General features: G+C 37.7%; 1 protein-coding gene across 1 annotated transcript; it reads left to right on the top strand.

Moving 5' to 3' along the window:
- The first annotated feature begins 1,748 nt into the window (after positions 1-1,748).
- LOC110066476 (uncharacterized) lies at positions 1,749-12,661 on the top strand. Its single transcript, XM_020773704.2, has 8 exons — positions 1,749-2,355; positions 6,105-6,296; positions 6,706-6,894; positions 7,638-7,820; positions 8,756-8,926; positions 9,439-9,570; positions 10,150-10,318; positions 10,897-12,661. Exons 1-8 carry the CDS (start codon positions 2,205-2,207, stop codon positions 10,904-10,906), a joined length of 1,197 nt encoding a protein of 398 aa, XP_020629363.2. The 5' UTR covers positions 1,749-2,204; the 3' UTR covers positions 10,907-12,661.
- The last annotated feature ends 263 nt before the right edge of the window (positions 12,662-12,924 follow it).

Raw genomic sequence — 12,924 nt, 5'->3', positions numbered from 1 at the left:
TTCCGTTCTTGTTTGGTTATACATTATAACTTCGGACAAATACACGCCGTATTAAGCCAGCAAGTCCGTGTGACATGGGATTGTTTAAAAACGCTGAATTGAACACCAATATTTTCACCTGAAGCATTAAATGGAATTAAGGGCTTATTTTTGAACACTTCTCCAAGGAACTGATCATATCTCCTAATTTTAAAAAGAGTCGTCCCTGGGATGTCACGACTTAGAACTCTCGTTCTTAACTTCAGTCTATTCTAAGTGACTGTTAGGTACTTATTGGCAATAATTGGCTGGCAGCTTTGTCACTTTTACACGTTAATTTCTTGTTACTTAGATTTGTTTATTTACATCGTATATATTAAATAAAAATCATAAGCTTATTAATCAAGCAAACCATAGAGTTAAGCTGCTAATCCTCTTTCCAATAAATGACTAAATTTGCCGATTTACCCCCATTTTAAGATGAACATTAATTGACCGCATATCAACACCTCGGTAATTAACTTGCAAACACACTGTTCTCTTTATTACTTGCTCTCCAACCAACTGAACGACAAACCGAATACGTTAAAGAGAGATGAACCACAGCCTTTGACGAGACCCAAGAGGCATCCACATGTTTTGTAAGAAAGGAGTGTGTCAGATTCAATTTCATCACTGTAAACAAGTTTCTTTTGTGAGTGAGAAATGCCGTCTTGCAACACTCAGGCCTCATGTTGCTCTCTTGTATTTTGTTTAGCGGAGAAGACAAAGATTAGTTGACACGTTTTGTGCGTTTTAAGTTTCGTTGTTTGTTTAGTAAACAATGGCCGCTAAAATGTAAGAGTGGTAAAGAAAAGCTGCAAAACAAGACATAACAGGTGGAAAAAGTACACAAAACCGTGTATAAGCTTTCTTAAAAACAAACTTTAAAACAGAAACGAAACAGAAATAGTACTTCTCATCATTTTGTCCTATCGTAGTTATCATCAAACTGAAAATGTTTTAATTATTTCTGTATTCATTACTCATCATAGTAGTTTATTGACAGCCCGTCACTTGACGTGTTAAGAGTGCGACTGACTTTATGCCTTCGTATACAGATGATTTCCGGATATTTGCTCACGAAATCTCGACATTTGCAGACTATTTTTGGCACCACCCTAAATAAAGCCATGCATTTCTAGATTTTCGCAGCAGCTGGCTCTACCCTCTGGGAAAATAGAAAACTTAGTGCAAAGACCAGGAGGCTAAACTGAGAACATACTGTTCCCACGTTGCTTCAAGTTATTTGAGCGGGAATTGATCGTGCTTTTCAATTAGTAAATTAATAATAAATTAACAGTGTTGACTCAATTCTTTGTCCCTATTCTTTAAACTTGTTTTACTGGCTAACGAAAACGACTATGATATCAATTTTTGACTGAAAATTTTAACCAGTGTGGAATTCAGGAGTCAAGCAACCGGTATTCCGGTCCATCAGGAATTGTATATTGTTGATGAAATAAAAATGCAATCTAATTTCCTGTATTTTTTTTTTCTAACAATGAATATGTCTCTCTTGTCGAGGTAACTGGGTTTTATTATTTTTAATCAGATTATATCATGCTAGTTACTTAACAATGTTTTGACGTGTTTTTTGCTGTGCTTTAAACAAACACCTACTAATTGAAATGGTTTTTGACGCTTAAGACATGAAACGTTCCCGCCGACATTAGTTAAGCGACTTTCGTTCCAATCTTCAGCTCTCAATATCCATTTTGTTTGTTTAAACTAGATATCAGATCAAGTCCTTTACGCGAGATTGTTTTGCCTGTGCTTTGTAGCAATGCAAAGAATCTTTTCAAAACTTAAAAAGACGCAATACTATCAACTCTGCCTTCAGTTTTGTTTGTCATTTTATTTCGAAAAAGATGTATTTTTCCCGGTTCAACCCTACTTTTAATTCCTATAGATGTTTCTCAAGTTAACATCTATCAGTCATGATCCGTGCTTTTAAGAGCTTATCTTTAGTTTGTGTCACACAAATATACTGAATGTTTAATGCTAAGCAGGAGTAGTACTTGTCAATAAAGTGATCTTCTCGTGGAATTCTGATGAGGCAAGCCAGAAACCACGAGCGGAGGCAGAAAGGAAAAGCCGGGCGTCGAATTATGCACGAGTTTCCGATGTTTTGATAGGCCAAAGGTTGCTTGATGAATAAGTGCAGCACTGAGTTACTGTAAGCCATGCTACTGTTTCAAGTAATCTTTCTATTTGTTGTCGCTGAATTAAGCTGTCTTCGACATCCAGTTGTTAATGGAGAGGGGAATTTGGCTGAGATTTCGTCGCAAAAGACTGACCTTCAAACACACAGAACCAAGCGGTGGTTGTGGCCTGGTGAGTGTAGTTCAACTAAACTTCCTTGTTAGTAAGCTCATGCTCTTCTCTACTATTCTGCAACGTAACGGTAGCGACCTTGCGTGTCTTGAAATTCTTAAGATTTTAGTTTTTTTTTTCAGTTGGATAAATTGAAGCAGTCATCATCTGTTCAAGTAAAATTTTGAATCATCAACTGAACAGTGTAAAAACTTGAGGTTGGGTTGAGTTCCATGTCTTTTTATATCAACAACTGAGAAAATGTTAAGGTATGATCTGCTTACACTTTCCAGAAAGAAACCTTCCCTGCAATCGTCGAGTACGACTGTTCTGCACAGAATTGTCGTTACCCCCTGAACTGACTAAGAAGAAGATCTTTTTTTACCTGTGTGTCGACGCCTAAAGTTATTGATGCTCGAAATTAACAGTGTTCTCAGTATCGTAAAATATTTAGGAAGATAACGAGTATCTCCTTTATCCTACATCCTCTCGCTCAGCATTGGTGCTGATACGATATGGCTCCAAAAATGATTGCGTGCAAAATATGTTGGACAAGGTTACAGCCATTTATGCTGAAGAGAATCTGGCAAACCATTATTTCTGGTCGTGCAGATCATTTGATTCTCTGGCTGAGGACGGAGTATGAGATTTAGGATACATATCTTAATACAAATATTTATTAGGGAATTTTATTCCTGCTGCAAATTCGTATAGAAATTCTCGAGTTGGCCCTAGATAAAATCCTATTTTTAAATGACGTGGATTGTTACGGTGTCCCCAATTCGACATGGAATTAAAACACAAATGAAAACAATTTCCAAATTACATGTAGATCGTCAACATTTTTATTGGTTTAAGCGGATTTTGTTTTATTTGTATAAAGAAATCAGCTTTGAAAGATCGATTTAACGTGGTTATGTCACTCGACTGGAAGTGGTATCGAACCCACAACTGACCAATTCTCTAACGCCGTTTCCATGAATTCCCCAAATCAATTCAGTAATTAATCCACAAAACGAGACGTGTGGTTTCTGCTCGCACTAGTATTATTAATCCACTTTATTGAACACACCTCAGGAAAACGATTTAAGGTCAAACCAAGTATCATTATCCAATATAATATTTTTTCTTTGAGTTATCGTTTGAACAAAGGACATATCAATTTTCCACTTATGCGGTTCTGAATTTCGCATGAGTAAATGAATGTTTTCTTTTTCTCTTCAAATCGTTAGCTATTGAGTGTGTATTTCGCAGTGCTAGCTGTTTGCGTGTTAACATTTTGCAAAGTGATATTCGAGAATTTTTTTTTCTATTTTAAACTTGGCATCGAGAGTGAAAAGGTTACGCTATACTGTTTCTCGATCATGCAATTATTGTCTACTTGTGGAAGACGATTAGAAGCATATTCAGACGAGTACAAGCGCTAGTATGTGCTCAATAATTACGCTTCTTCCGGCTCTAGTCCGCAAAGCTACTTAAACTCATTTTGAAATATTTGGCTTGAATTTTTCATGCTAGTGGTTTGTAATCCGTCCCTATCTTCTGCAACCTTGGTGTCATCCTTGTTTTGCTTTCTTATTATCTCTGTGGTGGTTTTTCTACCGTGGTTAACATCTATTTTCGAAGGTTATTTTGCACGTGCAAAGCATGCCTTAATAATACCAAAGACATTGCCGTTAAGTGTGATCTTATCGCCATGCATGCTTCCATACGCGACAAATAGGAGTAAAAGTATCTTTTTATAGACAAATGGAAAAAAAAAATTGAGTTAAGTAAGAGTATAACCCGAGAGCGCCGCCGTCAACGAGAGGAAACCGCTCCCTAACATACTTACCGTTAATTTCAAAAATAAATAAAGCGACAGCACACGAGCTTGTAGCGCGAGCAGTAACAAACCTTAAGATTGCAACGCTCATGAAGGTGGACAGAAGCCTCCTTCTGCTCCCTCTCAAAGCTTCTTAAGAATGAGTGACTTTATCGCTGTAAATTCTGCTTAAAATGTGATAAATCGGTCTAAATGCTTTCCATAAAGAAGAATCAAGGACATGTTTCCCCAAGTACCAAGATTTTCAAAATGAATTTTAAGTCAAAAGCTTCTCAAATCATTTACGCGTCAACTTGAGTTATCGGCACAAAATATGAAGATTACGTGCACGCCTCGCCACGAGGAGGCAAGCGAAGTTTCTTTATCGGCATCTTAAGCCTGGGAAACAAACCCAAATAACAATATTGACATTAATTCTAAGTAGTTCAGGAATGCCATTTTAGGTCAAATGAAACCGCGAGGAAAAGATGATGTTATTTTTGTCAATAGAAGTTTGTTTAATTTACTGGTTATAGACGACTTTGTCACTGTTGGCAGGACAACACGTTCATCAATTTCGAGACATCTCTTTTGGCTTCGATACTTGTACTATGCCGAGAAAGAGATACAGTTGATAAAACCACGATTCTCCTGAAATTACACACTCCAAGCACTTGCTCCCCTTGTGGTTAGTTGTGTACGTAACACTTGGTTTTTCCACACAGTGTTTTTTCGGGAGCAACTATGTGCCAAAACGACGGTCTGATAGCCCTCATGGGGTCAATTGTATTAATTGGTGTGCTAAGTAACTGGCAGCCATCGGTATCTGGGGAAAAGCTTTGTTTTGTGGACTCAAAAAGCGTGAGAAAACGAACTTTTAGATTTAATTATTGTTACATGCAGGTGTTATACGTTGTTACAAGAGTACGTACATTATATAGACTAGTGACTCGGAGTGCTCAGTAGGTTTTCCTTTAAGTTGCTAAATCTAGTGAAAAGTCAGTCTTTCTAATCGAAAACCCTCCCTTCAGTTGAAGACGAAATTGGAAAAACGACGCGCTAGTATGGGGACTCGTTTAGTGTGTGGGCGATACAAGCTCGATTGCCCTCACACACTCAATTCATCGAAGCGAAATACACGACTGTTGTGACCAGGTTATTTAGAAAAAAAAATGCTCTTTTAGTGTATAGCGAACCTTTTGTTTCACACGCTTTGTAGTACATCTGAACACTAGCTTTTTCTTATCTCGCCTTTTTAAGTTTGAAAAAAACTTTCTATAGGCATTCTTTGCAAAAGAATGCTCCTTTATTTTTAAACAATGTCTGTTTTACAAATTACCCTGAGCAAGACAGGATTTCCATTATCCTCGCTGAAGAAGAATTAACGTCGAAGTATGTGCACGCGCAGACTGAGATAAAAATGTGAAGGAAGTATTTATTTACAAACACAGTCTGTGTTCATGCTGTTCATGGCGAGATTTTAATATGCGGTTTACATTTTTGCTGGCATAAAGCACTGAGCAGTGGTTAAAAACATTACGAAAATTTGCTATCCTAGAAAAGACGCATTTCTGGAGGGCAGAAGGTCGTTTTTATAGAATTTACAGTAAATATATTTCTCAGACATAATTATAAAGCGTTCGATGTGGTCACGTACAGAATGTGACGATATATGACCGGATGTTTTTAGTCTATCGTTCATGTCAAGGTGGAGCACGTTCTTATGGTGAAATTTCTTTAGGTTTATTTTCTGAACTTACCTCTTAGAAGAAGAAAGACAAGTATATAAGGAGACTTGCCATAATATATTTTATGTTATCTCATCGTGGTTGAATCCTGTAAACGTTTCACATTTCGCAATAAAAACGAGCTCTTGATTGCTGACGGAGGTATTTAGCAAGGGTGGTTTTTTAAGTACGTCGTTATTTGTTCACCTTTGTATCATATCTTCTTGGCTCGAATTTAGGGTGTGGCTTTATCCCAGGATGTGAGAAATGCAACGATGGACTCATTTGCAAGAAATGCAGGACTGTCTTCATCCCTGTAGAATACGAAAGGAGCAAAAACACCATCATACGATGCATTCGCTCTTGTCCCATGGGCTACAATATCACGTCTAGAAAGGGATATTCCAAGATATGTGTGAGAACAGAGCTTGGTAGGTTCTTATGACAAATGATATTACGTCTAGAAAGGTATAACCAGGAAACCTGGAATTTGTGAGAGGACACAACGCGAGATGTTCGCCTATGGGTTACGAAATCTCATCTAGAAAGACTCATCCAAGGAATCCAGGAATTTATGAATGGAGAGGACAGGATTCAAAATTATTACTGATCTCAGATTTGTCGAGGTTGCCAATCTCAATACTCTCTCTCCATTTGTAACATTCAGGTTAAAAGTGTACGGCTTTCTCGATCTCGCTAATGACACAAAAATTACAGTTTAGGAAATGAGAGCTTTTAGATATTTTAATCTCATTTAATATGGTTTGTCATCTATTTACAGACCATCCCATGAATTTAATTTATTTCGAATGAAAACCACAATGTTGTTTGTTTACTAAGGTTGTGCTGCAAAACACTGCGACGATTGTCTCCCCCACAACCCGGTCAGCTGTGCGAACTGCTCATCGGGATATTATGCACTCCAGAAAAGGATTATGGGAGATGTGAAATGTGTGAGACAGTGCCCGACTGGCTTCACGTCGACCGTAAAGAAGGATGGGAAAAAGATTTGCAAAGACACACAGTCAAGTAATTAACCAACTTATGTGTGATTTTTCCATCAACTCGTAATCAGCATGTTATTTTCTCGGCATTTTAAGTTCTGACGAGGTAGCTGTGGGAGGGGAGGTGACTGAGAGGAGAGGGTACGTTCCCGCGATACAACTGTACGTAATTTGCAATGGCGGTACTTCCTTATCACGTACACACTCAACCCCTGGAACTAAACTGCTCTTTTTCCTAAGTCCTTCTCGATGTTGATTACACTTGATTCCCTATTCTCAAAGTAATTTTAGCTTAAACAAAGGAAATGAAACAATTCGTCCGCTTTCTCTGTACTTGAAGTTTCGATTGAGAAGATTTATGAAACTTTCAAGACAGTGTTTGACCACATTTCCAACTGAACACCTGGAAGTTCTAAAACTCCACTAGGCGTCGTATTTTCAACTCTCTTGGAAATGTGGTCAAACACGGTCTTTCGTGTTTGATATATTACTTTCACATCTGTGGCTGATTTTAAAAGTAAAGTTGATTTTCTCTTCATCGTCAATTTGCTCCTAATTTCTTTCCTATTCGAATTTATAATGTAGACCATCCACATTTCTCATCGATCTAATGGCCATAAAAACAGTGAAATATTTAGTCTTGTCGAATTACTGTTGATCTCATTAAATTCTGAATTCAGTCCAGGTTCCACTTTAAAAACATAAAACTGAAAAACTGATTAACACAACAGACTGTTAGCAATAATTATTTATTTTATATTTTTACAGAATGCCAGTCCAATGTACCCAACTGCGCCAAGTGCCTTGACAGTTTTCGATGTCGGAAATGCAGGAATGACTTGCATGCCTTTTTTAACAAATCTGGCATGGTTTGCGTACGAAACTGCCCGAGAGGCCTTGTCGCCGCAAACTCTAGCTACTTTGGAAAATACTGCAAGAAAACACTACTGGGTAAGACTGAATTGGAGAGTTCACTTGTCATCACTGACATAGAAGACATGAGAGAAAATCACACTTTGGGCTTACAAGCTATGGGTTGTTGTACCAACAATCAATTCCCGTTCAAGCCTGAACTTTTTTCACGCTTTAATTTCACAGCAGTTTAAATTGGTGTACATAACTGCAATGATGATCCATGTCTTAACGTCTTTCACGGCAGTTCAAATATATGATCTTTCATATATTTTCTTTGCTTTTTTGAAGAGACATTAACTCACGAAAGTACAAGCCATCCCGTTCCCTAAGTTTACGATGTAATACGACATATCAAAATGCATTTAATAAATAGCCCTTGGCCTGCTTTGCAAAATAACACACTTTTTTGTGGTCATGACGTCACATGGCGTCATTTAGTCCGCCATCTTGGATTTCACTATTTTCTCAGAGAGCAGTAAAATAACGTGAATTGATATGAAATTAACCAGTGATAGAAGATTGCAAAAAGGACTAATTCTACAATGTAACTCAAGAAAAGTAGAAAAAGGAAGAATTCTGTTTATAAGACTAAATTTGGCTTTGCCTTAGTGCAAAATGTGGCTGGTATGGCAATTTCAAATAACGAGGGGGGTCAGTTGACACATTAAAATCTCAGTGAGGAATGAATAAAAAGCAATGAAAGTTTCAGCAATACAGAGTAAACTCATCTTCTATTATCTCATCTTCTAGAAAACTTTATCAGGTGGCATCCACTCCAACTGAGATGATAGTCCATGATTAGATATCTTTGTATAGTACAAGTGCATGCATCTTCCATTTTAAAGTTAAAATTATGTCAAAATAGAAAACTGAACAAACTTTAACAATGAGCTTCACAATACTTTTCTATCCATGTCAGTCACATTAAATTTCTTGTTTTTTTTTTTTTCTTTTTTTTTCTGGGTGGAAAGAATGCCAATCCGTTTTAAACTGTGAGAGATGTCCTGACAAAATCAACTGTCGTAGATGTAAGCCGAGATATTTCAGGATCAAATTATCGGCTTTCTCCAACTCGACGTGTGTTTCCACGTGTCCTGCTGGGTTCGCAAGAAAAGGAAGGAGATGCCAACGGATTACAGAAGGTAAACGAATATGGAAATGTCGGTAGATGAAATCCCTAATTATAAACTAGAAAGAATCTAGAAACTGTGCTTCAGCTGTTAGTACATCTACAGAAAGGTATGAAATCGATTGTTAACTGATGGTAATAGTAATTCGTAGAGTCTAACTCGGTCTGTATGGTGTTTCAAATGATGGACAAAATTAGTCAAAATTATAGCAAAATTCGAGGATAAAATTTGGACTAAGCAAAGTCGGTTAAAAATGATTGTTGCTATCATTGAAAAGATTATGGGGAGAAAGCCATTTCCGAAAAGGGTTTCGTTATGTAGAACCAGTATTTAGTCGCAACGAAAAGGAAACAAATGAAGAGAGGGTTCACATGAACACTACTTTGTTACTGGACACCTTAGCTGCTCGTGCTCCAATCAGTTTACAGAATTTTGTCATAATATACCACGTGGTTCACAATATCTAGGCTTTCTTAGCTAGGAAAGGGCATTGAGCAACTTGCTATTCTGTCAACTTCCTTTAGACGGCTGTGGTGACGAATATTGTTTGACCTGCAAGGAAGGCTGGTATCGAGTCAATTATAATAAAAGGCACTGTCAACGCAAGTGTCCCAGAGGTTTCTTTACTCTTGGCGACAAACAAAAATTCTGTCTCAGTAAGTACAACTTTTAATTAAGTACATGAGCCTAGTTATAAGCGAACAGGCATCAGATATCCTAGAGTAGCGTCAGTCTTAAAAGTCTCCTCTACGTAACATGTTTTCTTTCAAGGAATCCGTTATTTGTTGGAGGTATCTTCTCCATTTTGGGATTTCATTAATATAGCTTGTGAACACCGATAAAAATAATTGATTGTTTACAGGTTTTGACATTGACTTAAGACGTGAGTGATGCTTGTGAGCGGAAGTTGCCATTTGCCTCTGTTCCAAAACGAGTCTGTCAAAACCACTCTTTGTCAAAACGAGTCTTTGTGATAAAGTATTAAGTTGAAAATGTGATTCACTTGCACGTTTAGTTTCATTTTCATAACGGACCTTTTGCACACAGAGTCGCTTTGAAGCAAAGGCAAAAGGCAAGCCCATTTTCGCCGCCTGACGCAATAAAGGGCTAGTAGAAACTAGTCAAACTATTGTTGTTCCTTATATCTTCCCATCTTAATAGACCAGAGTATACCTTTCTCTTTCAATTTGACTCTTCTGTTCTGGTAATGAATGTTAGCAACTCCTATTCTGCAGGATGCATAGCCCACTGTGAGGAATGTGTTAATGGTTTTGACTGCACCAAGTGTGAGCCAGGAACATCGAAAATTGTCCAGGGACTACATACGACTTGCGTGAAAAGCTGTCCGTTTGGTTACACGAACCATGGAAACGTGAAAACAGGAAATGTCTGTTTACTTAAGAGGTAAGTGAAATGACGCAACCCTAAGGCGTACATGGATGGGTACTGAGGTCGGAAGGTTTCGTAAAAGCTGTACCTATTAGAAAAATTGAGAATGTTAGAATTGATCCCATCAGATAGCAGGCAACATTGCCAGTTTGGAGTCAGTTTGGAGTCAGATTGGGTCTATGATGTTCTGATCGTTGAAGGCAGAGGTCAAGAGCTTTCTTGCTAGAAATATCTGGTGTAAATACTGCTTGGTAATGGTTCATAACAAAGCCAGTATTGCTGAGTAAAAATCTGATTTGACCTCACGTCGTTGCGATGGTTGGATTACAGGGTACAGACCGTATCAGATAATGTTCGTTCATTTCTTAGCTATCAGTTAACACTTCAGCCAATTTCATATTTTTCAAAAACTATTGTTGTGTGTTGCAAGGTCTTCCAACGTTAATGTTATGATAGTCTGTAATTTAAATTTTTGTTGAGAGAATTATTATCTGGAAAGGTTTTACTACTCGTGAAGTAACTGGGAATTTTTACCATATTTTGAATCGAAATTGCACATGATAGAGCTCTGTTTTTTCCCTTTCTCTTTACAGGGTCACGTGACCTAGATGACGATGTTTTGTTTCAAAACATAAAAAGATGAACATGCATTCATGGGAAGTTCAACGACTGTGAATAATGCAGAATTTGTTTAGAATACTCATGTTATCCGTAAAAACGTTTAATTAAGATCTTGGAGTATATCCACAGTCAACGTTAAATTTACTTCTATGTCGACTGGCTTTCAAGGAACTTTTCAAGGAGCAGTCGAGCCGCCGATTTAGAGCCAAACCGCAAAGGATAAGTTGCTTTTACGACAGGTCACTATATAGTACAGAAAAGATGTTGAGGCCACAAACAAATGAATGAGACAACAGCTGGGGAGTGAGAATGGCCAAAACTGATCGGATAGAACCACACAGTTGTGTCATAAACTCGGTTCCTGAATGGATGGAACATTGATGATTGAGACTACAACTGAGTACGTCACGCACTGCAGTACTTCTCATGATACCATGCAGAAAATGCTTTGTCGCATCAAATCTGCGTGTGCTGTTTGCTATATAGACGCTAGGAATGAATTTTCACGCTAGAATCGGATGGTATTGGTTATACCATGGCGATAGAGCGCAGACGTCGTTCGATTAACATAAAGGGCTAGCTTAATCTTTAGATCAGTCGGGCTTTTCGTGTTTCTTGGAATCCTCAGTAATTGTATACAGAATAATAATTTTAGAAGGTCACTAGAAGCTCTCCCTAAATAACTGATGCATGTAGTCAAGTAAAATTGAAGGAGAATGGGCTAAAAAATTGCCCACTTCACGCCTGGGAAATTTGAAAACGCAACATGTGTTTGAGGAAGATCAGGGTAGCAAAGTTACATAATCATTGTGAGCTTCTGCGTCGTTTTCGAAAAGCTCCGTTTTCAAAATGTTTTCCGTCCACACTAAAACGCAAGGCCGGCGTTTTCAAATTCCTCCGGTTTCGAAAAGCTCCATGTCCAGTAGTATTTATGTAGACGGTAGGCTTAACCGCAGAAATTAAGCTGCGTTTTAATATTTCTACGGTGTATCGTGGCCGGGTCCCTAGTCATTTAGAATTTATTCCTCTTTGTAAACAAGTGAAAGTAAATTATCTTTGGAGGAGTTCGTCTGACGTAAAACGAATTCAAATTTTGAATAACGTTTTCCACTTTCTAAATACTCCTTCGAGAAGATGAATAGTCGAAAAGGGAGAGCCGGTGACTATGTTCTGTTAGAATCTGTTAACTTCACTCAACATTTAGTGGGTTCCTATTGAGAATTTTTATATACTTTTCTATCGTATCGGTAGTTACGTAAAAACTGATGAAAGGGGAAGATACTAGACAGTAATTACGGGCAGGGGCTCTGAGGATGGGAAACACGATTCTTTGATCCTTTAAATAGGTCGCGTTTTCTCCCTTGTTTCCCATTAATTTGATCCCAAACATTTCCTCCCCAAAAAAGTTCCCTTTAATAGTAGAGATATTCCTTGTTAACTACGGTTAGACCAAAAAATATCCCTTGCTCCTTAAAAATAAATGCATAATGTTCCCTTATTCCTCCAAAGCCCTGCGAGGTCCTGAAATGTGCATGATAATTTTTACAACATATTCCTCTTTTACGACATTATGATGATGGCTAATTCGTTTTCCGCTATATGTAGATCAAGTTAACAAGGAGCATAAAGTATAGCTATAAACTGTAAAGAGCTTGTTGAAAGATCTTAATATATAATTTCAGTTTACATCTATTGTTTTTGTGTGATCATTAAATTAAAGTTCTTTTATGTACCAAACCTATCAGTCTCCTAGATTTTCAGCCGACAGCTGGGTGTCTAATGTACAATTTTTTTCAGATAAGCTGCAGTATTTTACCTTGTGGCTATGGAAATAAAAAATGAAATAATCCTAGAGATATGGTAAATGATTTCTAGTAACGGCGAATGATGCCTAGAAATGTGGAGGGATGTTTCGTGCATCGATCCGATGAACGATGTACGAAAAAGGTGATCATGGATAGGCCATATACTTAGAAGACCAACTGTCTGCATTTCCCGGC

This window comes from Orbicella faveolata, unplaced genomic scaffold (assembly GCF_042242905.1).
Source record: "Orbicella faveolata isolate gen_17 unplaced genomic scaffold, um_ofav_v1 contig_1, whole genome shotgun sequence".
NCBI lineage: Eukaryota > Metazoa > Cnidaria > Anthozoa > Scleractinia > Merulinidae > Orbicella > Orbicella faveolata.
Note: the sequence above shows the minus strand (reverse complement) of the source record. Positions and strands in the feature narration are given on the sequence as shown.